The 27,826-nt window shown below is 40.1% G+C and overlaps 1 protein-coding gene across 1 annotated transcript; it reads right to left on the bottom strand.

Moving 5' to 3' along the window:
- Positions 1 to 6,652: 6,652 nt before the first annotated feature.
- LOC101166586 (heparan sulfate glucosamine 3-O-sulfotransferase 6) lies at positions 6,653 to 27,825 on the bottom strand. Its single transcript, XM_004080204.4, has 2 exons — positions 27,074 to 27,825; positions 6,653 to 8,417 (listed from the first exon to the last, which is right to left on the bottom strand). Exons 1-2 carry the CDS (start codon positions 27,520 to 27,522, stop codon positions 7,799 to 7,801), a joined length of 1,068 nt encoding a protein of 355 aa, XP_004080252.1. The 5' UTR covers positions 27,523 to 27,825; the 3' UTR covers positions 6,653 to 7,798.
- Position 27,826: the final 1 nt, after the last annotated feature.

A 27,826-nucleotide genomic window follows, 5' to 3' on the forward strand; every position in this document is an offset into this window, starting at 1 on the left:
TGCTCTATAAGGGGTATTTCTTAAAAGTGTCAGCTGTTTAAAAATTGATAATGGAGGAAAAGTAAATAATTGCGGTTTGTGCCCAGTCGAAATTACATTAGTCTTTCATTTATCGAGATGACCGAAAAAGCCTGGAGCAAAATTGGCCAGATTTGCACCACTTCAACATTTTGCACCAAAACCAGACATGCGGATTACGGAAGCTTTACGTACGTCAATTAGGCTTTATTTCCTACGTTCACAGTAACTCTAGGACTTGTTTTTCACATGCTACACATACATTAGAGGTGTTAAAAGCGTTAACTGCACATTATTAGCTGCTCCCAACCTTGGTTGCAACACGTAAAAAAATAGACTGATAACGCTAAAACAAACGTTTCTGCGACTACGTTAAGTCCAACACTTTTGCCTCATTAGCGTATTTACAATAACACCCAAACTCCTTTGCAACTCCTTCATAAACCAGACTGACGTGTACCTTTAAACATCTCTTAAACAACAATGCAACCATTTATAGGGCAGTCCGGGTTATAAGGTGCAGTGGTTTTTTTGTAAAAAACAGTAAGGCTCTTACAGTGCAGAAAATACGGTACTTTGAGGATTTCGGCCGGGTCTTTCTGAGAGACACACCAGTTGCCTAACTGATGTCATCATCTGGAAATGATCACACCACATCCGTACCACATCAGAGTCAATTGATCAAGCCTGAAGGATTTACAGTTCTGTTTCCTCTCACTGTTTGATGAGTCAGACACTAGATCTTCATCTCAGCTTATAGTTTTTTCATCCATTTTTGCCTGAATATTATGAAGGTCAGTGGACCCAGATGCAGTGCTGACAGGGGGGAATATTACGTGTGACCGGCACTCACAAAACAGGCACTCACTGATCATATGCTAAACCGGTTGACCTTCTTGACTGCTAAAACACGACTACGCTAATTGTTTAAAACTATAAATATTGTTTAAAAATCTATCCTGGAGGATAAACCAATAATTGCGGCCTGTGCCCGGCCGGATTCCTATGACACCAAGACAATTATAGGAGCAGAGCTGTGAAAGTGACAAATAAGTCTGGAGCAAGATTTGTGGGATTTGCACCACTTTGACCTTTCACATATCCTACTGTAGGAGGTGCCCAAGCGCTGGTAAAAAACTGTAAAAAACAAAACAAAAAAAACCTTCCTGTCACTCCATGCTTGACTGCAGATGTCTTTACATGTCAATTTGATTGCTGCTTTTTGTGTGTGAACAACACCGGCTGAGTATGTGTTAATGAAACCGCATAAAGTGTGTTCTAAAACCCACTATATGCGGTTTATAGCTGCGTTCACACCGCCCTCGGAAACACTCATTAAAGTGACCACTTCCAATGAAAACTCTACATAAATGCGTGTTTTGGGTTTCCACGTTCGAAACTCTCTCGATCACATGTCACTATCTACATTTCTAGGTTTGTCTCTGAGCCATTTGTACAAAATACACTGAAAAGTGGAAAAGTTGAAAGTTAAGTCAGTTGAATTTTGACCAATCAGGGACTTGGATTTGGAAGCGAGGTACTGGTAGCGTCCCTTTTCATTCACAGCAGTGCCAACCGTTTGAAAACTGATCATGGAGGAGACATGAATAATTGCAGTTTGTGCCCGGTTGGAATTATCTGACACCAAGTCTTTCATGTTTCGTAATATAGTCCGCAACAAGATTTGTCCGCAACTTAACACATGTCTGTGTTAGGTTTCTCCTGTTTCTCCTGGAATCTGTTTTTTTGGGTTTAATATGCAACAAGCTATTGTATTTTATGACTGATTATATGTTTTTGTACAATCACCAGTGTGAAGCCTGTTGAGACAACTGTGTTGTGATATTGGGATATATAAATAAAATTGAACTGAATTGTTACATATCAGAAATCCTTCTTCCTCAGTGCTGCACGATAAGCATCTTGTGATTTCAGAAAATAATATTTTCTAAAGGTAAAACTGGTTAAAAAGTGATTAAATTGCCTCGACACTGCAGACAATGCTGTGAAGTTAAAACAATTATTTCTACAAATTGGTGTTTACTTCATTAAACCAAACTCAACACATGCAATCCAGTTCTTCTCGCCTCTCCTTCTCTTTCTGGGGATGTTATATATATATTACTAATAATTTGGATATGAAATAATCTGTCTACGTTGATTATAGATGCATGAAGCAAACTCACCATCCTGGTTCAAATTGCCGCACTCTGCATTTGTGTTCAAGTTTTCTATCGATTGTGAAATAAATCAGGTGCTAAATAATATTTTACAAATACACGCCAGCGACCTGTGCTTGACCTCAGCCCTAAATCAAAATGACAGTGGGACATGGTACCTATAACCACACGTCACTGCCAACTATAAACTAAACAGACAGGTATTGATTTGTACCGTCGCCCCTCAGTGGAGGTCTGAGGAGTGGAGTTTGCAGTATAGATTGTTGCATGCCTGTGTGTGTGTGATTACTTGTGTGTGTCTCATGCCAACCCCCTCTATAGCTCATTTTGGGCGACTCCATTAAACAGTGTTGCTGTAGCGGTCAGTGGTTTATGGTGACCTGGCTCACAGGTCGGAAAGGGGTGGGGAGGTCAATGATTCCCCCCAAATACGTCTATAACCACCCAACAATTGATTACTTGCTCATCAGAAGACCCCCTTTTCCTGGGGTTGCTTTAAATTCAGTGTTTACATACCTTCAGAGTTGGAGACCTGCGTGCTCCTAGAACTGTCTAGAAACTATTAAAAAAGAAAGGATATAATGATCTGTCCATGGTTCACTCCCAATATTTGGAGATCAGGGAGGTATTTAACAAAGCCACCTCTCTGCCGTAGACTTTTTGCTCTTCTCCCTGGAAGTAGCCCACCTCACGGTAAAGTGTAGTCTTTGGGTCTTCAAGTCTCATCCGCCCCACATACCAGCAGGAACAGGGTTTTTCTTGTACCCAAAACGTAGGACTGAGGGTTTGCACTGATTCGACGTCATGAAATCACTGACATAAACTTCTCATAGCATCTGCTTTTGAGTTGCTTCAAGGGGCCACCATGTTCTCCAAACTGGACAGTCACCATGCCAATCATCCAAGCTGTATCCATTGTGTCCATTGGTTGAATGCTTTATAGCATTCAACCCATTGTTTTCCTGTTTCTCTTTCTTTATTATAGTATCTTCTGCTAATTTTATCAATTCAATCTTAAGTTTTTCTATAATTTTTCAGCTATTTTAACCATTCAACTATTCAAATGTTCAGCACTTTCAGCTTTTTCAGCTGTGACTTTTGGTCCTTCAAATCTTTGAGATTTTCCAGATATTCCAGGATTTTTGCCTCCATTGAAATACATGGGGAATCCTTGGTGCAGAAGCTCGCTGGTTTGATACCCGACTCTGGCATTTTTCACAAAAACATCTTTTTTGTTATTGTGCTGTTTTCACGTTATTTATGGTCAACTTTGATCATTTCTCTCTTTTTTTGGCCAATTATTACCCTTTAAGTTTATTCATTTATTCAGCACTATAGCATCCAAACCTGCGTTTTCTTCAGGAAATGCAACTCCTTCTAGTTTAGAAGTGTTTCTTGCGTTGGTCAATCGACGATGTGCGCAGATGTCCGTCAAGGGTTTCTGCCGACGGGTCCTTTCGTGAATTCAGTTTTAAGATGTTTAAATATTTTGGGACGGTTGTAACTTACACACTTTATGCATATTTTACATAGTTTCATAGAATATGCCAACCTTACGCAAACATGCGTGATTTTTGCAAGATGCATACACAAACCGTTTCACATATGTCCACGTGTTTCTAATGTGCTTTTCATGCATGTGCCACCAATAAATAACTTTTATATCACGTACATGGCGCCGACGTCATGCTTAAATTACATAATTGGCACACGAATCACTAATGAATTGCATATAAACATCGACATCAGCCAATCTTTACCCCTCCAGCAGTCTAAACTGAGTACACATCACTTTACATGAGCTCCAGAATAGATCCCCATGAACCCCCAAAGGTGAGAAGTGCTGGTGCTTATTCCTCACAAGCACAATAACCTCCAGGACAAGGAGGAGAAGATAAAGAACAGTCTGGGGGGAGGCCATGGATCGAAAGTAGAGTGCTTTATGTTGATTTATGTGTTTTTCCCCATGGTTTATTTGTACTACTTCTGTAGTTTTACCGTGGTTCATTTGTGAAAATCTCACGTAAAGAAACACAACTTCTCTCACTTTATCCACCAAATATGCACAAAATGAACGACCCTGGGAGTATTTTAGGCAGGCAGCTCCAGCAGTGCGTTTACCTGGTTACTCCCTTCCCGCGGGCAGGTCAGTCTAATCAACTCACCTGTTTAGTATCCTACTTAAGTTCCAGGTGTGCGGTCCAATCCCTGTTCTCCATTTTCGCGAGCTCGGCGTTCGTCACCCAACCCTCCTCCCCGGCTTCCACCTGTGAGCTCCGTTAGAGGTAGTTTTATACCCAAAGTTTTCTATGGAGATCTTTGTTTTATGTATCTGAACGGAGACTCATGCCAAACTAAAAGAAATATGGAAATAAATCTTCTTTACTGCATGAGTTGTCTGACTGAAATGTACGTAGGAGGAAAAGCAGTTATTTTAGTTGCACTAACTCCTGTGTTGCAGTTGTTGTTTTTCTCAGAAAGTTCTGGCTTCATGTGGAAAATGCAGCAGTAAAAGGCGATTAGGCTTACATTATGGAAAGTGCAAACCAGGAACGCACATTTTCTCGGCTAATGCTGACTGAGAGTGATCATTGAGTTACAGAAGCTAATGGAAGAGTGGCTCAGGACTTCTTCTTATTTCTTATCCATTAAGATCTCAGACTGAGGACATTTTATTGTTTTTACAGCTTAACACATGGTTTTAGTCTGATTCTGTGCTTCAAAAAGCTGTCATCTTTGAACAGAACCTCATAAAAATGAGCATTTGTATCGTATTCATTGTGTTTGCCTCGTACCCGCTTCTTCGGAGCACCATCATCTGCCCAGCAGATGTCTATTGTGTTCTTAGCAGAGTACATGATGGCTAAACCTCAACAGAAGGTAAATGTATGCATAAACACAACACTCATTTTAGAAAAATGGAAAAAAAAACTCATTTTAAAGCAGGAATAAAAAACACAAAGTTCTCAAAGAAAAACAAATCCCTACAACTTCCAATAAATTAGGCCTTTAGAAAAGCACAGTTGTATGTGTGCCCCTTACAGATGATACTAAATCATCCTGAGACACAAAATCCATCCATTACAAGGCAAAGAGATATAAATAAAAGCACATTTACAGCAGGAACAGGACAATGTTTCTTTCTTGCTACATCTAAAAAATCTTTTTTATTGCAATGGGTAAAAAAATGAGTAAAAAGCTGTATACACCATATAAACTTTACCAAGAATGTTTCTAAACAGAATATATGCAATGTCTCAGAAATCCACCTGTTGTGATTGTACGATAGTGCAGAGGCCTGATTTCCTTTGCATGTGGTGTTTTGGGGGCTTGTCCGTTCTTTCCTGAGCTGTTAAATTGATGAGTCTGTCGTGCTACGTTCACATCATCGACGATTTTTAATGAAAAGTCTAAACGGACTTCTGGGTTTTACACAAGTTTTTAAGAACGTTTACAGGCTCCACGTAGAAACCGCGAGGCCGCTGAATGCACATTAAAAGCTAAACCAGTTAAACTTTCACCAATCAGGGACTTGCATTTGTTTGTGACATATGGATCAATAAGTGCCAACGGTTAAAAATTGATCATGAAGGAGAAACTAATAATTACAGTATGTGAATTATATGACACCAAGTCTTTCGTAAATTGGAATGGAACCAAAGAAAAAGCCTGCAGCAAGATTTGTAAGGTTTGCACCGTTTTAACATTTTGCACCAAACCTCTTGCAACTGTAGGTACGTTGGCTAATATTGGTCCGGCGTGAACACCATAATAATAAAATTGTTTCTACATGGCATTACAGAACCAGCTTCTTTCTGGTGATTTTCTTTTTTTCAGTTTGCGATTTTTTTTTTTTGTGCTTTCAAGAGTTTTTGAGCCACAGTTTGAGCTTTACAGATTTAAAGCACTTGAGGTGTGAAATACTTGAAGTGAAGTGTATCTGCGCTGTCCCATGACGGTGTCCTTAAAAAAGCTTCTTCTTTCGGGGCGGTGATTGTTGCTAACAAATTGTGGTCTCAGTGGGATTTTAAGGAGGATTAAGCCCATTTTAAAGGGATCTTATTTACTTTCATGAGTTGCGGAAATGTTGTCTTCTGTTCTTGTATTCTGTTGTAAAATCTCAGGAAATTAACTTTAAGTTGTTTTAGATCGCATCCTATATGTGGGCCGTTGACTTGTAAAATTGTGACTGATTGTGGATAAACAGATAGAAATCTAGAATTTTGGCACTTAAAATGCCATGAAAAGGAGAGTAATAAGTGTATGAACAACAGAACATTTTGGCACAAACCTCGATTGTTTGGTAACCGTGCAGCCCCTTTCTTTAACCCTTGAGTTAACCCTTGTGCTATCTTATATATGAGCCCACCCTTACATTGACATGTTGTCCCTACCATGACAAAGGTGGATAAAGGTGGAAAGATTTCATGTAATCCATGGACACCAGTGAATATCACAAATCATTGAAGAAAAAAGGTTCAGAGCACTGTCTAGTGGGTCTAGATGACCCCACTCCCAATGTTAAAGTGCCTAGGATAGAACAAGGGTTACAGTAGTCCGTACCTGCTAATCAGTTCTGACAGTCTGGTAGTGACTTGGTAATTTTTCACTTTATTATTAGAGCTGGGGTTAAATGATTTATTGACCAAATTGAGCTGATCTTTACATCATTTTTAAAAAGTATTTCCAGGTTTTTAAAGAAAAACAAGAGTTTCTTTGAAGGTGAGAGTTTATAATTGAACCCTTTAACACTGTAAATGTCGCCGGAGACGCCTAAATAACAAACGTTCTTTCACCTAACGATCGACGTAAATCAGCTAAGTCTGGCGCAGAGAAAAGTGTTTTTGTTTTAATATTGATGATATATTACTAACGTAAAGTGCTTCATGACGACGCAAAGCTTCAAAATCTGCTGGAATTACGTTAATTGCGCAAATGGTTGAAGGGTTTAGTAGATCTTCAAACACATAATTAAATCCTCATTTCCATTTTTTTGGGGCAAACGTGTTTTTTTTTCTTTTTCATTTTAGGCTAGTGTTCATAATTTATTTACAATACTAAAAGGTTTATTCATTTTAAGTTTCGTAACCCAATAAAACTATTTCTAGGGCGGACATGATTTGATTTTTGATCTTAATGTGTTTGAATGGATTCAATTTGAACTGTGATCTTTTTGGTGCCCTATGGTGCCCTTGAGCAAGGCTCATGAGCCCAGCTGCTCCACAGACCACAGCTTCGTCAGCGCTTTTTCTGAGGACGCCGGTGTTCACTTGCTCGTTGTGTTACCGTCTTCATCTTTGTCATCTTCCACCTCACAGACACTAAAGGAAGACCTGTTTGAGACACATGTGTGAACTCTTTGTGAGACTAGTTTGGATTTTTTCTTATTTCAGGTAAACCATTGTGATGCGCTGCTACTCCAAGACATTAAAACCCTTGGAAATCGATTCATAACTCTTGCAGATTGGTGACATTCTGGTGTAGGAATCACTTTTGGCTCTGAAAGTTAGAGCTGTGGCAAGTTTGTTAGAAAGGCTTTTTGTAAAACGGTGCAATCGTTCACTTAAGGAGTTAAGTATTTCGCTTTGGTAGGTAGCTGTTCAATTCCAGCCAAAATTGTGGCCAGTCATTTGGTAAAACTTGAGGTTGAAGGGTCTGTAGAAGTCTCTGAGCCTGAGAAGGACCTCAGATGGTATCTGAGGATGGGGTCTGCCCTTTGACTTCCCCAGGCAGCGGGGTCTGCTGCTCCCCTCAGGTTTTTTCAGGCAGGGGAAACCTTTGGTCTGGTTAAAGTAGAAGTGCTTATCTGAAACCACCCGTTTCAGCCCTAGAAAGTCTTGAACTCGCCCCATCTCCCCTGCTGGGTCTGTCACCAGGCGTTCCCCGCTGACAAAGAGGAAATGTGAGAGCGGGAAGTAGCGTAACCAGTTTTCTAGGTGCTTGGCGTACAGTCCAATGCGCACGGCGCTCCAAGACGTGTCGATGAGGCCCGTGCTGACGTTGCGAAAGGCCAAGTTCTGGAAAGACGGGAGTCCGGGGGACTTGGACAGAGTCTGGGTGTAATCGGAAACAGCCCGGGTGACTGGGTCTCTCACGACCACGATGAGTTTGGTGTGGCGACTCATGGAGAGGACACGGCGAGGGGCTTCTTTGGTGATGAAGTAACTTGGGGTTTTCTCCATGGTGATTTGTCCTTCCAGAGTACGAGGCATCAAGTTCCTGTCGAGACAAGATGACAGACACACAATCGTTAGAAAAACTGGGATAGATTTGTCCAAAAAGTCATAATAACAAAGTTTTATGTTTAACCCAGACATCCTTAATTATATGTGTAGAAAGGATGCAATAATAAGACCTACTCTGATCACCTTTTGATCTATTTTCAAAGTGTTCCCAATGGTGGCAGTAGCATGTTTTCATCTGCTTCTGTTCAACAGTGATTCGAATGAAAAAAATACTTAGAGAAAATGCAATTTTAAGCTTAAATTTTTTTATAAATATCATCCTTCATGAGACAAAATGCTACCAGAACTTGTAAAAAACACCCTTTTCACCTGAATGAGTCTTTAAGGAAGACAGAAATAATGATCAAATATTTGTCAAAGTGAAATACATGGATCCCTTTTTTAAGCTAATTTCTCTAGTTGCAGTACGGAGCTAGCGGTGATTGGCTTAACGCTTTCCCTTTACATGCACATCCATCTTTGCAAAATTTCAGATGTTTTTTTGTTTTTTGCGGGCGAAACGCAGACACTCTGCAGAGGCCGACTCTAGGTTGGCGTCATGAAATGGGCGGCAACCACAAGGAGCAAAAGGCGGAGCCTCAGAGTCTTACTTCCTGGTAGGAAAATTCGTTGGGAGACTAACTTATTTTTCATTAAAAAATTATTCCTTAGTGTGCCCAAGGTAATAGATTATCATAGATACAGTTTACTCTGATAGGCTTCAGAAAAGCATGATATAGGTCCTCTAAAAACACCAGAATGACTTTTATCACCAGAGAGGGTCTTAAACATGACAGATATAACATAAAGTCAAATTCATACATTCTATTTTTTAAGTTAATTTATTCTTATTTTTTATTTTATTTTCCTAGGGGTTTTGTTTTTACATGGCTGCTTTACAAGGGAATCTGGGAAATTCAAAACAGCTAAAAAAGAATCAGTTATGTACTTTTATTTTGAAACAAAAAATCAGACACCAACAACAAACAAACAAACAAAAAAAAGGGTCTTACTTTAAGCAGCAGATTTAACTACTTACTCAATTTTGTTTAGAAACAGAAAGCATGAAATTAGACTATTTTTAGGGTTAAATTTAGAAATATTGAAAATCATTATTTAGAAGTCATTATTTGTTTCAATAAGATTAATTACACATTGCAAGCTGCTAAGGTTATAATTTACTTTTAAACCTCAATCAAATCTTTGTACTTTATAGCTTTTCATTAGTTTAATTTCTGCAACATTTGATGTGTTTCTGCATTAACGTGAGTTGTTTGTTTGACCCTCGGTTCTAGCTCCATCCTTGAGTTTCCAGCTAATTGTTCACACATGGTTTCTGTCTCAATCACAGCTGCTCCTGGTTACTCATTAGTTTTCCTCAGTATATTATTATCCTCCATCCTCAGCAGGCTTTTGTCCCTCTTTTTCAACCCCAAGGTTGTTGGGCTTTAATGGTTCTTCCTTCCACCATGCCTCCTCAGAGTGGGTTTATTTATTTTCTAATCTGTCAGATTATTATTATTCTACTCAATGGCTGTGCAACATTAGTTCTATTTAGCTTCTTCCACCACACCTTTACAGAAGCCCTTGAAAAAAAACACAATTATTTTACCTTTTCTGGTGCATAAAAACCTGATTGTTGTTGTTCACAATTTTATTTATATATATATATATATATATATATATATATATATATATATATATATATATATATATATATATATATATAAAATTTCTAAAATCTATATAATATCTAGTGAGCTGTGCTATCATTTTTTTATTTTTTTATTTGAGCTGTCATGAGATTTCTTCCTGTGTGATAAATAAAAATACAATTCAATAGAAACAAACAAAAATGAAAATTTAGACTGATGTAAAATCAATGCAAATGAACGAAAAAAAAAGTTTTTTTTTTTTTGTTCAAATAATGAAACTTATTAGGCCGTTTCTGTGCTAAAGCTACCTGACAAAAGTAAATCCTCAGGCCTGTGTGTTTTCTGGCACTTTTTCTTTTTCTTTTTTCTGAATCATCTCCGGTTATAGTTGAACATTTTTAGAAAAGACATCTAGACTTGTTGAACTTTAAGTGGCCCAACACCTATAAACCTGTCTGATCTGATTTTGGACCCAATTTCTTTCCATCGAGCCATTTGTCTACCAGTGCACGTAGCCGGTGCTTTTGTTCCGACCTTCTCGTCTTTATTTGGCAGCTCGTCCACAGAAGGCTCAGCTGTTATTTCACAATGCTTCTCCTGTCCTGACTGGACATTTTCAGTGAGAGTTTCTCACTGTTGAAGTCTTTTTATTTGAACGGCTCTTCTGAAAGTGTTGAAAGTAAAGCCTTAAAGGCCGCTCTGCCCGTTTCCAGGCTCCATCTGTCTTAAGCAGGCGTGTGGTGACAGTTAGACTTTGCAGATGGTCTGTTGGTTAAAAAGGGCTTTAGAAGCTCCTCTGTGTGGTGACGGGACTGACTCGGTTTCTCTGTATGATCCAATTCGAGCTCCTCTCCGAGTGCAGCTTTAACCTTGGCGTGCAGCATCGAAGGTAACGCCACATACCCAACTTCTGGTATTTATAGGAAATCTCTGAGCTGCATTAGAGCTAGAGAACATTCAGAATACATCAAGTAAGGAAATGATGGTTTTATTCTTATTAAGTGCTTTTTGAAAATTCTCTTTTTGTTGAATCGAGTTGAATTCTGATCTCGTTTTGCTTTTTTTCCCCTCCAAACTGAATCCATTGAAGTAAAGCTGGAATAAAAAAAAACCCACAACAACTTCATGGTTCAAAATTTACATTTCAAAGATGGAGCATCTCTGGGTTCTTTTTTTTATTTATTGCATTTGCATTTTTTCTGCATAGGCAGCCGTAACCCTGCTGGTTCTGTGGGTTTCTGGAGAAGATCTGGACCCGCCAGAAGTCAGTTGAAGTAGACATGGTGGCAACTTTACTGCTGAAGGCATCAACAACTCTAAAAACAGATGTCTGGAACAATTTCCGACTGTAAAAAAACACAAAGTGATGAGTTAGAAAGAAAAAAAGGGCAAGGCCTAATGGATGTTATGCAACATGGAGGTGAAATGATACCAGAAGAGATCCAAAACCAGTAAATGGCTTAATTACTGACTCCTAAAAGACCCTCCCGAGGATTTCCTATCTAATATCCCACAAAGCTAATGTCATATTTTTCTTTATTTTTATTGAGTTCATAAACAGGCAAGTAAAAGTACTTACACAGCATGTACTGCAAACCTACAGTGTTGCCAGATAGAGCCACAATTTTCCAGCCAAAAAGTCATCTGAAAACCGCCCAGTTAATCAGCAATTAATCCAATATTTATCATTTTCTGTTTTGATTGAAAGTCCAACTTTAAGACAATTTTAATTTTACATCTGCTGTTTTTGCAGTCAACAAAACAAAATGATGGACTCCTATTGAACTTTAACCGCTGAAGAAGAAACGTGCTCATGAGTGCCCCCCCCCCCCCCCCCAAATAAAAGAACGATTAAAAGAATTTGAATTAATGCATCCAATCAGGCCACGCAAAACTCTTTGTTCCTGATAGAAATCATTTGTCGTCTGTTCTGAAGTCAGATCTGATGCAGAAAATGATCTACATTCAGTTTTTGCACCAAAAGCTGGGGCTTGTGGGTCCTGTTGTTGCAGACAAACAAACATGACAGTGGTTGACCTTCTTTTTGACTTCAGATAACCTGCAACCACATTGGTAGAGCAACTGTGCCCAGAGCTGTAAATGAATACAAACACAAAGTAAACTGATCTGCCAAATGTTTATCCGGAGGGTTTTTTTGGGGGGGAAACGGTTGTAATCTTTCAAGGTCTTTTAAAGACCCACCTGGATGAAAATGATGCTTTTGGGAAAATTAAGCTAAAAAGTGCATTTCTTTATTCTTTTTGCTCCACACCAACGGGCCCACCCACAACTCAGAGGTAAACTTCCAGAGAACTGCTGCTTTGCAGAAACTATGTCCTAGAAACAGCAGGGGTTCACCGGGTTAAGGACCGACACAGGCCCATGGGACGGTTAGTACCGGGCCGCTGAATAAAAAACCTCCAGCCTTCACCCCCCCCGTTTTATTTGTAATCGGATTGTGAAGGACATTTTATTTTGAAAAAACTTCTGGATTATCTGCACAACATCTAACTCCTTGACGCTTGTCCGGTCGCCCGGTCACGTGTTGATCCGCTGTGTCACCTGCTAAATTAAAGCCCCTCAAGTTAGCAAAATTAACAACAAACGTATTTGGAAAGTTTCTATTGGCAGAAAAAAGCCAGAGAGAAAAACAAAAGACCCTTCTCTTTCAAAATAAAAGAAAGTTGCATTTCACAAAAAAAAAACCTGGAGTCTTTACTCCAATGGATATATTTTGACAGCTTGTCCCTCAGAAGAATATAATTCAGAATATTCAGAAACCGGCTGTCTAATTTTCTAACGATTTATTACTTTAGTTTGTTTATTTTTTTATTGATATATATGTATACATATATATTTTTCTGGCGTCACCTTTGACACATAGATTAAGGGAAAATCCAGATCACGTTTTTATGTTTCCAACACAAAATCTAGGATATAAATAAAGTTTAAAGCAGCTGCAGATATTTTACAGAGGATGAAGATATGCGTTAACCCTAAAAGTGAAAGGAAACTGGTGGATAAATAGAAAAAAGGACGTTTTCGTGAAAATATTGTCTGACATTAAATCAGTCTGTGGTCTGAAAAAAGTTACAGGTCACTGTCATAGGCGACGACACAGGTTTTTGAATAGATAATCCTAATTAAAAGACAATGGGAATGCTTTGAAAATAGACACAAATAAGTTTAGAGTGGGGGAAAAAATCTGACCTTCACTTAAAGTCTGGACTTTTGAACTCCAATCTGTACATTTTTGTGATTAAAAATATGTTAAATAAATTTCATATCGAGTGTTTTTGTCGTTTTAGTCGACAGCAGTTCAGGGAGTTTGCAGATCTTTTGAGAAATCCTGCCTCGTATCGAAAGACGAATGGACCCTTGCGTTGGCTTTCTTACAAAAGTTCTTACTGGAGCCGTTTTCTAACGTGTTTGTGCTCAAAGCGCCTCTCCTAAGACGCGTCTGCATCCAGGGAGCAGCCGAACTCTGTCTCCACAGGACGGATCCACATCTGGGAGCAATGAAGTTCTTAGTTTCTGAGTGTGTGGAGATGGGGTGAGCGCTTTCTGGGTCATGAAACGCCTCTCTGGTCCCCGGGTCTGCGTAAGCCGTCAGTCATCCCATCAGAAACACTGAGAGCGGATGTGGACTCTTCCAGCTTGAAGGTCGGCTGCAGATGGTTGCGATTCAGGCGGCGAGACCACCGGGGATCACAGGGATCGTGTCATGCAACACGTCATCATGGTGCAGATTTGTCACCCCCAACAGCGCCGTGTTTTCTCTCCTCCGTTCCCTCCAGGTCCCCCTAGCTTCCTTTTGCAGCAGCAGACTTCCTGGTTCTGCAGTGGCGGCTTCAAAGCCGCTCGGCCTCGACTCTTTCCATCCCAGTGAGGCTGCTGTGAATGTCTCTGACATGTGTGAAGGGATTTTAAAACACGCCGGCACCCCTGAGCCACTGCTGCGTGGCAGGAGAGGCTTTTCATTACAGGGAAGGGGATCAGTGGGCGGCGTAGAAGATGGCAGAGCACAGAGGGAGTTTAATAAAAGGGCAGGTAAAGTAGAGCCTTGATCTGTCTGTGTTCTACTGTTCCATGAGGGAGCAGACAGACATATCTTTTATTTACAAAAAACAGATTTTCTTAGTTAAATAAAGAAAAAAAATCGATTTTTAAATGTTTTTCGGATCACAGGAATGCTAGTTTGTTGCTTACGGGCGTTATAAATAATCATCTATTTATATATTTACACTTCGTGACTTAAATGTGTTAAATTCTGGCACAAAAGCAGAAGTGTAACAGCACTGAGACACGAATTAAAAAAGGTTTGACGCTAATTGACTTTGGGTGAGGTTTTATTTAAACACATGATGATTAAATGCGAAACTGCAGCATAGAGCATTAAAAATGTGATGATTTTAATATTTTTTTGAAAGAAAAAAATACTATTAGATGCATGTCTTGGTTTTTCTGATTTATGGTCTTCTTTTTTTGTTGCCTTGTCAGACTTTTCTGCTGTTTCGAAGCAGAACAAGGGCCAAAAACCTCTCAAAGCTAGTTAAAAATATGAAATACAAGATGTTTTTCTTATAAGTGGAAGAAGTCTACCTACGTCCTGCCCTTTCAAGATCAAATTCAATCTTGAATTCAACCATACTTGTATTAAAATCTATTGCTCTGGTTTTTGGAAACATTGTGTTTTAAAGTAAGCAAGCCTATTTTTCTTTAATTAGTTTTATATCTTTAAAGTAAGTATATTTCCCTCCAAATATATCCTATTTTTTATTGCTACGTGAGTCGAACTATTGCAATTCGTTTTAGATAATACTCATTGTAAAGTATTACTAAGTTTTAAAAGTTATATATTTTTCCTCTTACATATATGTCCAGCTGATTTTAAATGCATTTTTACCGTTTTATAAGTCAAATTAAACTATTGACAAAGCCTTTCAAACTTTAAAAACTAATTCCAGATGACAGCCCATAAACCTACTACTATGATGGAATCAACGGATGAATGAGAGTCTTCATCGATATCTCAAATTAAAATGTTTTTTCTAAATCAAGCAAGTTTTTTTTTTTAAATAAGACAGCTCGTCAATCACAAGTAAAACCTCTGCTCAAAAATATTACGATTTTGCTTAAAATCCGATGGTTTTAAGATCAAATGACTCAACAAGGGGCTTACATCTCACTGGAAAGTTCCTTGTAAGTTAGTTTTGTCTTAAATCAAGTGTTTTTTAAGATATTTAAACTAGAAAAAACAGAAATACTCTGTAAGATTGTGTGTAGTTGCGCACTTTGACCCCCTTCAGACATCTTTTTGTGTCTTTCCGTTTCTATTTGAAATGGCTTTAACATAATTTGCAGGAAGTAGATTTACATTTACACTGGCTGCAGCTCCTGCATGTGTGTGGCAGTCTGCTGCACGCTCTGAAGGTTAGTCTGGCAGACGCGCCCGCATGGTGACATGTATTTTTACCGAGGAGGTTTGGATCGCTGGGGTAGGTCGGTAGGAAAGGGCTGAAGAATGCCTGAGTGGAGCGGAAAAATGGAGGCAGAGCGCCTAATAGATACATCTCAAGGCCTGAGAGCGGCGAGTGAGTGAAGATGATAATTCTGTTTCCTCTGGACGGAAGGTGGAATGATAAAAAAAGACATTTTGATCCTCACTTGTCTTCCGGAAAAACACTGAGTCAATGTTATTACTCCTCATTCCCCTCATTTTCTGATAATGGACCGACTCTGGTGAGCAGAAATGCTCCCCAACAAGTGGTGCTCAGTTATTTTGTGTACAATTTGAATCAAACTCAGCACAAGTGAGCAATGTCTCACTAATTAAATCAGTATTTTCTGCATAAAAGGACAGAAAAAACTAGAGCTGCACGATATGAGAAAAACTTGCGATTCGCAATATTAAGGATCAATATTGCGAAGACGATATAACTTAGCAAAACAACTAAATCAATTATTTCCATTTGACTGCAACAGATTATTTTAAGTAAAAGTCAACATAACTTAAGTTTTACTTCAAATGACCCTCGTCTACATATGAGGCGGGCATCTAACATCGAAGGAGTCCATCCGACTCCTCATCGACTTTACTGCAATTATCGCCGACTTTTGCGATATGCGTATTGCACAGCTCCATATCGCGATAACGATAAATTTGCGATTTATTGTGCGGTACGGTGGCCCAGAAGGGTCACACCACAACTCTTTAAATTAGCAAAATAACACAAATTAACACAACACAAAATAACACACTACAATTCACAGTCACAACGCTAAAACAAGTAACTTACAACACGAAACAAAAATTCGCAACACGAAATAGAAAATCGCAACACGAAAGAAAAACTTGCAACACGAAAAAAACTCGCAACATGTTTTTTTTGTTGCTGTTTTTATTTATTTATTTATGTTTTGTTGTAACTTTGTTTCTTTTTGCTGTTTTATTTTTTTTATTTTTGTCTTGCTACAATTGCGGTTTCTTAGCCACCGAACTTAATTTGGTTGACGGGTCCCCTCTGGCAAAGTTCAGAATTTTAAACTCTCGACGCGCTTGCAATGCCACCCAAATGGCGCTGCGACACCCAAATCCCATCGCTACCGGATGGATGCGCCGTGCCCCGCACCAAAATCGTGCCACACCTGTACTTTACTCAAATTGCGTTTGGCGTGAACGCAGCTTTAGTCACAACTCTCCTTCCGGGTGAATACGGGACGTCTGCAGGTGAAAATGGTCAGACCTGTACGGGGCACCCAGGTGGTCCACATGAGATGCTACTCAGTGAGACCGTGTAATAAAAACATTCATGCACCAAGAGCCCGTTAGTCCTGTTAACGTGTTAAGTGCGCGTTCCTTTTTTCTTTCACTCCCATAATGTTTACATTTAATTTTTACCATAGTTATCTCTCCCGGATCCTTAAGGCTGCCTGTATCAAACAACATATGGGGGCGATGGTGAAGCGGCTGAACCGTTTGGATTTTTGTCAATTCTCACTCCAACTCTAGATGGATGGGTTACTGTCTGTCCTAAAGTCCTCGAGTCCTACAAAGATTCCGGAGGCTGTTTATGTTCCTGCTCTGAGTATCAGGAAGGAGTCGAGCTGTGCTTCGGAAAAACAGCGAAACGCACTCGGGGCAAACACTTCTCCAGAGGAAATCTAAGGCAACAAACCCAAAACATTTACTCCCAAACCCCCTGAGCTTCTTTTACAAGTATTAAATAACAAAAACAGAATTTTTGCACCAATTTTCAACAATTTTATCCAAAACAAAACGTGCATAAACTAATTTAATGGATGTTTTGAGTTCATTACAAGTGTTTTATAAAATTAGAGTTAATTCTTAACAAAGGAAATGGGCAAACAGAATCACCAAATGCAAACAAAACTGTAAAAAGACGCTCTGTCTCGTTAATAAACAGCAGGAAGAAAGGATGTTGTAATTATATCCATCAGATAGGGGAACAGCCTGTAATGACGGATGGTGGAAATCAGCCGTGGCGTCTGCGCTGCGTCCGTACGAGCGAGCGACCGCTCTCGTCACAGCCCCCGTCCGTCTGCTCTTATCGAATGGGAAAATCTGCAGCTGGGTTCCTGCCGGTCCCGGAGCAGCCTGCCTGCTTTATCTGCAGGCAGCTGGGGGGGCCTCGGGGGCCCCGCCCTGTCTTCCTCTTCATCCGACAGGATGGAGGAAGGGACGGACAGATTAGAGAGGGTGGGGGGACGGACAGATTGCAGTGGGATTCTTCCTGCTTCCTGTAGCTGAAGTGATGCCACGAATTCTTAGTTTGCACTTCTGGACTGAAGGACCAGATTGGTTTCTTACTTCTTACTGCACTTCTGAGCGATGATTTCACCCCCCCCCCCCCCCCAAATATATATTATGACATCACAGCGAGAAAAACCCTCAAAAATAAATGTGAAAAATGTAAAAAAAAAGTTTATTATCCATAAACGAAACCAAAACATACGTTTCTGTGATTTCCAAAGGAGATTCTGAAATTATTTTTGTTTTGCAGTTTTTGAAATTATTATGGGATGGCCACAGAGCCTATTATGGGATGGCCATTTGGAGGCAAAGTGTGAAACTTTGTCATATTTTTGCACAATATGGGAAAAGAAAATTTTGGTCAATCAATCAATTGATCTTCACAAAATTTCCCTCACAGGTCAAGTCTAAAACCACACCCAGAGCTTTGTTGACCTTTGACCTAGGAAAAAGGCTGCCATATCTAGAATATTACCTTCTACAAATTTAAAGTCCTCCTAGAGATTTCGTTCAGTCGCCACCTAGCTCTTTGAGCGTTACTGGGAATCTACCTGTGAAAATGTGGTTTTGAAGTTTGTAGAAAGTGTGGCGAGCTCGCAAAAACGGCGTTTCCCTGAACGCTCACACATTTTCACAGGAAATTTGTAAGAAATAATGTACTACATGATTCCCTGGCTCAAGGTGAACAAAACGATATAATATACAATATGAACATATTAGGAATGTGGGCTGGATAACGAAAAACTTCAGTTGCTAAGGAAATCCAAAAATGTATTTTTTCTGATTCTTCAAAAATATGACATACACCTGTCCGTCACCCCAAGACGAACAAAAAATAAAATGGTTGCTATGGATAAAAAAAACATGAGAAAAGCTTCCATTTTGAAAAGAGTATTTTTTCAATGAATTTGTTGCGTGCTCCAAACATCCTCCAATCCCAGTTCCCCCCGCTTTCATCTTTGTGGTTTCTCTGCTCCTCTGCTGAAGTTATTGATGCTAGCGTCTAACATTTGAATACTGGGAACGCTCCCTTGTCCTGAGTGCTGGTGGTGCCATCTATCAGGCTGTTCAGGGCGGACCCTCTTGGCTCCACGCTGCTGCACAAACCCAAGGGACGTGCACCCACGCCAAAGTTTGGACGGACATGAAACGAGAGCTGCTCTCCAGATTTCCACTCATCGCCGTGTCTCGTCTGTTTTGCTTGTCCTGGGATTCAGCTGCAGCTCCGTGTGCCAGAATTTGAGGCATAATTAACCCAATTTCCTGACAAATCCGGCACAGACATCCATAACAATAAACCAGTCCTTCCACGGTGGTTAAGTCAAACTGATGGGAGTTTTCCTGGAAAGCCTTTGCAGACTTTGTTCTGAAAGATGTTCCTCTGTGAGGTTTTAACGGAGCTGCAGGTTCTCACGACCTTCCGACCTCATCGGGCGTTAAACAGACATGAGGTTCAAGGCCTCACACAAACATTAATGAGGATTGTAAGGTTACCTGTTAGCTTCACTACTTTCTGATTTATTAAAGGTTTTTGTCAACCTTTTTTCTCCATCGAAAGGTTTTTATTATTGCACAAAAATGACTTAACTGTTTAATTTTGAATAATTATTTTGCCTTTTATGAGAAAATGTTGGACAAACCTGCCTGGCACCTCATGAGAAAGTCATTTCCTCCCCCTTGTTAACCATGAATGACCTGTGATGAGCCAACGTTTTTGGTGAAAGTTCCTTTTTTCTTTCCAAACCGCCCAAAACTTATCCGGATTTGGTAAATCCAGAGATCTTTTCAAGCGTAGCTGTCTGGCAAAATGAAGAACATCAAAGGAATTAATAAAGAAATGCCTCCTGCTGCCCTCCAAAGACATGTCTTTCCATGACGTTTCTGTCTGAAAGAGTTACAAAGATACTAGCGCTGGGACTCCCGAGAAGCAAAGCCTGAGCCATTTTCCACACATAAAGGAAGCCTGGAACAGTGGAGAACCTTAAATGAGTTCAAGGACTCATGCAGATGTCATCGGAGAAGAACAAGGAAAGACGTGGAGACCGAAGAGGCTTTTGGACGGAAACGGAAGCGCTTGAGGAGCTGGTGAGCAAAGAGAGAAGATGTGGATCATCAAAAACGTTGATGAAGACAGAAAACAGACTTTTTGTTGCAAATGTAGTCAAACTAGCACAGGACTTTATTGAAAGAACACTATATAATTACCAAGCATGGCGGTGGGAGTGTGATGGTGGGAAGCAAAGCTCCAAGCATTTAAGGTGCCACATGGTAGGGATTCAAAGTTCCAACCAAACGATCTCCACCAAATGTCATGCACAAGCAGCCAGGTTAAGTCTATAACCACAACCAAACTTTCGTTGACCTTTGACCTCAGAAGGAGGCCGCCAGTTTGAATTTTTCAAATCACCTTAGTAAAAAATTTAAACTCCTCCCAAGGAATTTTAATTTGTTGCCTCTGAACTCCTCGAATATTCATTAGTTCAAGCTTACCAAAATGATATGTCATACGATGTGAATATTTTGAAATGCAGGCTTGGTCAACAAGAAACCTCCGTTGCCAAGGAAATCCAAAAATGTACTTTTGCCAATTCATTTAAAAATTACAGTCACCTGTTTGTCAGCCCCAGACCATCCAAAAAGAAAATGGTTGCTATGGGTATCAAACCAACAGAAAACCACCATTTTGGAAAAAAAAAAGTGTAAACGAATTTGTCACTTGCAGCTCTGCAGGGGCGGTGGGGGCAGAGGGGCGGAGAGAAGGGCATGTAGCAGTCACTCAGACTGTAAGGGGGTCAATAAAGGGTAGAGAGGACAGAGGCGGGTAGCACCTGTGGGCCACACAATGAAGGTTTCAGCTTTAATAACTCTTACTCTTTTATTAATTTCGGTAAACTTCTCTGATCACACAATTTCATAAGAAAATGCCTAATGCAGTTAATATGCAAAATGCAAATGTTTACAAAATTTTAACTAGTAAAAGTCAAAAAGTAAGCAAACACTTCTCAACAGCACATCAAAGTAAGGGAAAAAGTGCAAAAAAATCATTGAAAAGATTCTTATTTCAACCCAGATTATTGTGTTGTACATATTTTAAAGCATTTTTTTGAAATGTATGACAGCATCTTAAAATAAAATGCAATGTTTATGCATAGGGAGAACCACAGTCTTCCATTTTTATTGTCCAAACTTTGGCTATTTTATTTTTTGCATGTCTTTCTGGGTTTTTCTTTTATGATAAAGCGTTATTTTTGCTTTTATTTCCTTTTTGCATATTTTTATCTGATAGAAACAACCGCTGGTGGATGAATTCCAAAGAAACGAGGTGGAAATGAGGAGGGGAAAAAAGAAGGAAGAAGAAGAAGAAACGTTGCCATCCCATGGAGATGTCAGCTCATCAGTCATGCGGATCTCTCAGCCTTTAAATCCACTCTGTCTGTTTATGGAGAGGCCGATTTCAGCGAATTTGTGGTGAAAGTGAAGCGCGCCTGGAGTCTTTCATTTTGAAAATTCTCAGTCTGACTGTCTGCTTTGAAAGCCCAGCAGGCTGGAATTCAGTCAGATAACGTGTTGAGCGACGCGGGCCTTCTCTGTCTGCAGCTGTGAATGAAATGTGGGGAGTTTCATCCTTTCTGCCGCTTGTTGTCCGCCTCCCGTCATTCATCTCTTTCTCTGATTTCTGGAGGCATGCTGGGAGGCGAAAGGTCGGCGAGGCGTCCCCCCCCCCCTCCTTCTTCCTGAAAATCCATACCTGCTCTGTTAATCAATTTTCCTATTTTTCTTGCTTCATTTACATCCCATCCTGGCGAAAAACCCGCCCCTTCAGTTGGAACACCTGTCATCTCACCTGAATCGGGCTGTTTATGGATGTGGCGGCTCCCTCAAAGCCGCCTCCTCCAGACAAAGAAGTCATTCTTCCAGCAGAATCTTTATTTCCTTTTTTTTTCTACCTGTAATCCTTTTGTCGGCCTAAATAATACTCACCACAACTTGCAGCTTCCAGGAATGTGAACAGAGAGGAATTCAGGAGGAGAATCCCGAAAAGTCTGACAGGAAATAAAACCTGGACATTCCTGTCTGGAAAACCCATGTAGCTGAGCTTCTATTGAGTCGATGAGAAGGTGATAGAGAGACATGGAGTGACCCGATAATCCTCCCCCGGCTCCACTCCACCACGTGGGTTAGAAATGTCAGCAGATGGATGGAAGCATTAGCTTCATGTCAACAGGATCCAATATTCAGAAGTGAGTTCACTCTGCAAAAAATGGCAGGATGAAGACGCAGAGGAGATCAATAGAAGAAGGTGATGGATGCGTGACATATATCTGAGGGATCTGCATTGCGTCGGGCTTCTGTAACGTAAGCTTCTGCACGCACGGGCGCTCGTTTGCACAGCAGTGCTGTCCAAACCCTTGTTCTCCACCGCAAAACCACTGAATCCTTTCCAGTCCATGGCAGAGCCAAGGCTTTTCCACATTGGAGCTCCCCCCCCCAACCCCCCCCCCCCCCCCCCTCTACAGCAATTTGCCAAATGCTTCCTCTAAGGATGTCCATGTGTTTTACTTGGTGCTCGGCGAAGGACAGGAGGCCAAAGCCCGTTCTCTGAGACTTTCCACCACAACTCCACGATTTAATGGACTTTGCACGCTACAGTCCGGACTTTTACCTTCATACATGTTAATGAATGGGTTTCAATTGAACTGTCATGACTAATAAGGTTTTAACTGATTAAGAAAATGGCAAACTATAACAAACTAAAACTAAAGCATGTTTTATTTATTCTATTGAAAGGGTAAAATTAATCAGTAAATATATTTATATCGCATATATATTGCTCATTTACAATTACATCATTTGTCTTTTTTTAAGATAGATAAAAGTGTTTTAATTTGATTTTACATTTTTATTCACCTTTGTTTTGAGGGCTTTCAGGTGATTCAAAGATATTTTAAAGACTCACTCTGCTGAAAATTGTATTGTTGGTGGCATTTCTGTGATGACTGAGGAAATAAGCGTTTATTTGCATTTCTGAATGTTTCTTAATTCAAATCGTTGTGAAACAGGAGCAGACGACTTGACAAAGGTCGTTTTTGTGACGTAGAAAACACGCTGGGAAGGCCGCAATCTTCCTGCTCTGCCCTCTTAGTAACAGGGTAGGGAAGAGGGGGCGGGGTTGCTCCATACCAACATTTCAACCCACAACTTAGAGGTGAATTTCAAATGAATTCCTGCCGCTCTGCAGAAACTATGTCCTAGAAAATGACACAGGTTTTTAGATTTTGTCTAAAACCAGCCTCCTGGGAACGCTTTGAAAATGGATCACAAGATGATTGGAGTGGGACTTTACTGTAGTAATTGTACTGTAGAAAAGTATTTGTTTCATAAAATCTTTGGTGCTAAATTCTTTCAGTTCACTTTAATAAAATATTTGAGTCCCATTCCTCCTGGCAGAGGGTTGGTGAGGTCTTTGTTTGCAGGGCAGTACAGTTCGGTTCTCCATGGAAGCATTCAACCTTATGTTATTTTTCCTAATTGTTTGGTATTTTTGTAATCTGCTTTTGAATTATTTCCATAATCTTAATAAAGATTGGACCAAGTTTATGGTGACAGATTGTTTGGACCCCTAAAACAGACAAACTGAATAGTTAAGAACTACTTTTTAAAACTTTATACGAGATTAAAAGTCAAACATCTGAATGGGAGAAATTATTTTTTGAGGTTTCAAACATCCTAAATGTACAAATAAATCTGGTAATTTACTTGGATTTTGCTAAGTGGCTCCTTTACAATGCCGTGTGATTTACATTAAAATCTTGTGATATAATATGAGCTAAAAAGTTTGATTGAACAGAAAAAAAACGTAATAAAGCAAAGAATGTTTTAATCTTTGTTAGTAAAGTCACATGCATATATATGTGCGTGGAGACGCATACATTTGAAAACACTAGTAGTGTTGCTACACACGTTTGCATTTGGGGTCTTAAAACGTGAAGCAAAACCTCAAAAATTGTAAACTGAAAAATTATTTCACAGTTTTTATTACTTTTAGGCTCTAAATGAATAACAGACGTGTTAGATGAATGTCTTTAACAGCGCAAGTTTATGTTATTAAGTCCTAAAATTGTATATTATTGAATGTATTGCTCATGGAAAGTTATGAGGCCTCACATAAGCCAGACAAAAAAAAGATTTTTTTTCCCCTTTAAATCTTAAAGTTCCTTAAAAAGCATCTTTTCATAAATGCGTTTGTTCTCCACCTGCAGTTCAGTTCTCCATCTAAACCCAGTCGCGGTGACGGTGCGAGGGATTAGGCGTTGACTTGGCGAAGCCTCACTCAGCTGCAGGCGGAACGTCATCCGCCTCCGCCCGCCTCCCACCCGACCCGCATGCCCCTAAGCTGTCCGTGCTGACGCCTGACCTGTCACGACGGCGTCCAATTGCTGCAGTGTTGACGCCTGCTGTCAGCAGATTAGGAGGCAGACGAAAGGAGATGTTTTATTGGAGCGTGGACACAGAAGCTAAAGAGGTGTTTGTGTTAAAGGACAAAGTGAGGGTCAGGGTTTTATCAGCTGAGAGGTCAGCAGCCCATCCTTTGCACTAATAATTCATCTTAAATGACCAAAATTAAATTGAAAGCGTCAAATTGTAAACATAAAACCTCTATACTGGTTCGGTTTAACCCCTTGATACCTGAAATTATTTCCAATTACATAAAAATTATTCTTCAGTGTTGTTGCGTTGATGGGTAAATGGTTTCCTGTACATTATTTTGTCCATTTATTAATTACATTTTTGCAAAAAATGACCAAAACTTCCTTTTGAACCACAAAAATGCCCAGATATTTAGTTTAGAATCTGCATGTAGATATTAAAGTTATTAGTTGTCCATCTCATTTTAATCAAGCTGAGTTATTATCTGAAGAGCAAATTTAGGATTTAAAAAATTGTTTATGAATAATTACATATTCAAAAATAAGCAATAGCATAGTTTTTAAAGGGATGACATTTTATTTTGGTAATTTTCATCACCATATGTTTCCATTTTAAGATTTCCTTTCATAACGTCGCCTGTACTTTAACAGAAATATGATGTTTGACTTTATTGTACGAGTACAACAGGAACCAGGATCCACTTTCCTACAGACCAAAACCCAGCAAGAGGCACAAAGTTTTGAAAATACACTTTATTTATGTCTGTGTGGCCATTTAGCAATTCATTTTATAAAAGTAGATTCACAAAAATGGAAAAATGATGGTGTTTTGTTTTTATTATATTATTTGTATGCAGCCTGTACAAGTTCCTTTCAAAATAAAATACACCCTGTGTCAAATATCTTCCTGCTGTAGCAGATTTAGTAGAGTTTAAAATAAAACATGCCATTTGCTATCATTATAGTGTACCGTCATCCTTTTTCAAAGTTTGGTATCAAATATACACATAATAGGATTGGTTTAGAATAGATTTATAGCCAAAACTTGTCATTTTCTAAGACATAGTTTCTGTGGAGTTCCCATTTCCCATCATCCCTTAGCTTACTCTCTCCCGCTAGCTTTCAGCCCCTTACAAACTCCAAGCTAACATTACTGGTGCAAACAAAATGGCAAGAAATATAGGGAGCTATCCAGCCGTACAGTTTAGATCCAGATTCCAGCTCAGACGAGGAAAACAAAGACATTCGTGGATCTGTTTGTCTGACAGTGGATGCATCGGAATGGAGCGGAGCAGGAAGACTGTGGCCCGCCCAGAGTAGATTCTATTTAAAAATCAATCTGTTTTTTCATCTGCTTCTGATTCACATCAATAGGAATTAAGCTTATTTTGTCTTTACATATGTCCTCCATCATCAGAAAAATGACGCAAGAGATTGTTAAAACAGCAAAAACGCCATTTTTATTAGAATGGGTCTTTAAGCAGCTGTAAAAAATTAACCCCAAACCGTTATTTATAATTCAAATTGGAGGGAATGGAGGGAAAAAGGAGCTGCTTGAGACTCCGGAGCCTAAGGGTTGCAGAACACCTGCTGTAGACATACACAACGACAACCACACATCAGGGATGCAAAGGACACCGATGCGTATCGCAAAATCGATGGAGTACTGAGAGGAACAGCAGTTTTCGTTGGAAATCACAGATACAAACCCAGTCAAACACTGCAAAATCAAGTAAAAAATCTGTTTCTGTCAAACTTTTTCCAGTTTCTTCCCCAGTCGTGTCTCACTGCCTTTTTATGTCAACGGGACAAGCTAAAACGTCCAATCACAAGCCTGCTTCTACCAAGTGAGGGATGTGTGTTGTGCGCACTAAACTGATGAGCCTTTTTTCACAGCACCAAATAATAAATGAAACAGCTGGATGGATGAGTCGGCTGCGTGTTGGACTGACGCATGGGGTTCAACTCCTGATTCCCATGGGTGTGCAATGAAGCACCATCCATTGTGGGTCCTCGGGTCCTCTTTGTGCTACTGCCTAACTATGTAACTACAAGGGTGCCCAATGGGTCTCCCTCTGCCAGTCCGGGTCAGATGCAGGGTTGTGTCAGGAAGGGCATCTGTGCGCACAGTGAAAGCTGATTCGCTGAAGGGATATGCCGAAAAGCAACCAACCTCAAATAATAAATAAAAATTATGCACTTTTTTTTTTTTTTTACAAAGAACAAAACAGTTTAAAGGTCCAAAATGTCAAGTTTTGTTGTTTGAAGCAGTCATATTGCTTAAAATAAAGTGCCAGAAAGTGCATTAAAAAGGCCTTTTTAATGATAGGTTTAACTGCAAATGAATAATAAATTGTATCCACACACAAAAACTGGACTGTATCGTATCACCACAAATCGATTCTAGGACCGCTTATGGAGATGCATATTGAGTCATATGCAGGGAAGGACACACAACACTACTATACATGTAGGCATTTGTGAACAAACGTTGACTTCTTGTGTCAATTGTCTGCACAGATCACCTCCTATGTATTTTTTAACTGTCAAATCAAAAGATCAACACATCCTCCCTCATGTCAGAGCTCATAAGGAAACAGCTCAATAAAAACAAAAAATATGAAACAAAAACAGGAGTGGAGCAAAAGGCAAACAAAACTATTTCAGCACAAATCCTCCCCCGTAGCGTTTAGCACTTTCTGTGTTTTAGTATGAATGAACAATTTGATTATTTTTTAATCTTCTATTACTGGGCTTCAACGTGCAAAATGATGGTTTTAGTGGCAGTTTGTACCTGTACCATTCCAGCCCCTTGTCGTAGAAGCGGTCGAAGAAGTGCGGCTCTGCGCCCACGGCTCTAACGTCTGGATGGATGCGCAGGAACTCCAGCAGAGCGCGCGTTCCGCCTTTCTTCACCCCGATGATGATGGCCTGAGGGAACTTTTTGCTGCCGAAACTGTTAGCTATAGAAATGTTGCTGGATGGCGACGCGCTTTTCGGCAACTGCTCCCGCACCGGGGAGGCGCTGTACGCACCGAACAGCTCCACGCTGTGCGCATCCTGCAGCACAAGTCCGTTCTGACTCCGGTGGTCAAACACGGGTCTGGGTAGTGAATCACTGTATCCGTTCAGGCTGTAGAAGAGGTAAGTGAAGACGAGGATCATGGTAAGGAAAAAGGACAGCCTGGACTGCACCTTGAGGAGTCCAAAGTTGAGCGCAGCTCTCCATTTACTACATCCCATGGGTCACAATCGTGACTACGAGGACACCACACGCGAGAACACTGCCCAGCAGGTGACCTCATCATACAGTTTACAGCAGCTTCCAGAAAAGTGACCCGCTGCGCTCGGTTTGTGCCAAAAAAGGGGCGTAAAACTCGGTGCGTAAAACGGCCCCAAACGCGCTGCTTTCGTGTCCAGACACTGAGCACCCAAAGAAGTATCAAAGGCAGAACTTCAGTGTTTCCATCACTCCACGCTGCGTGCTTCTGCGCCCTGTGCGCGCGCTCTGCTGCTCCCTGGCAGCGCGTCTGGTGAGAACCCTCCG

The sequence above is a fragment of the Oryzias latipes genome, chromosome 19 (genome assembly GCF_002234675.1).
Source record: "Oryzias latipes chromosome 19, ASM223467v1".
Classification (NCBI taxonomy): Eukaryota; Metazoa; Chordata; class Actinopteri; order Beloniformes; family Adrianichthyidae; genus Oryzias; species Oryzias latipes.

What these genes read in the sequence shown, in the direction of transcription:
- LOC101166586 (XM_004080204.4), bottom strand. Translation starts at nt 27,522, where the DNA reads ATGGGATGTAGTAAATGGAGAGCTGCGCTCAACTTTGGACTCCTCAAG. An exon ending in AAGGGGCTGGAATGGTACAG is followed by an intron (nt 8,418 to 27,073) that starts GTACAAACTGCC and finishes TTGTCTCGACAG; the next exon opens with GAACTTGATGCCTCGTACTC.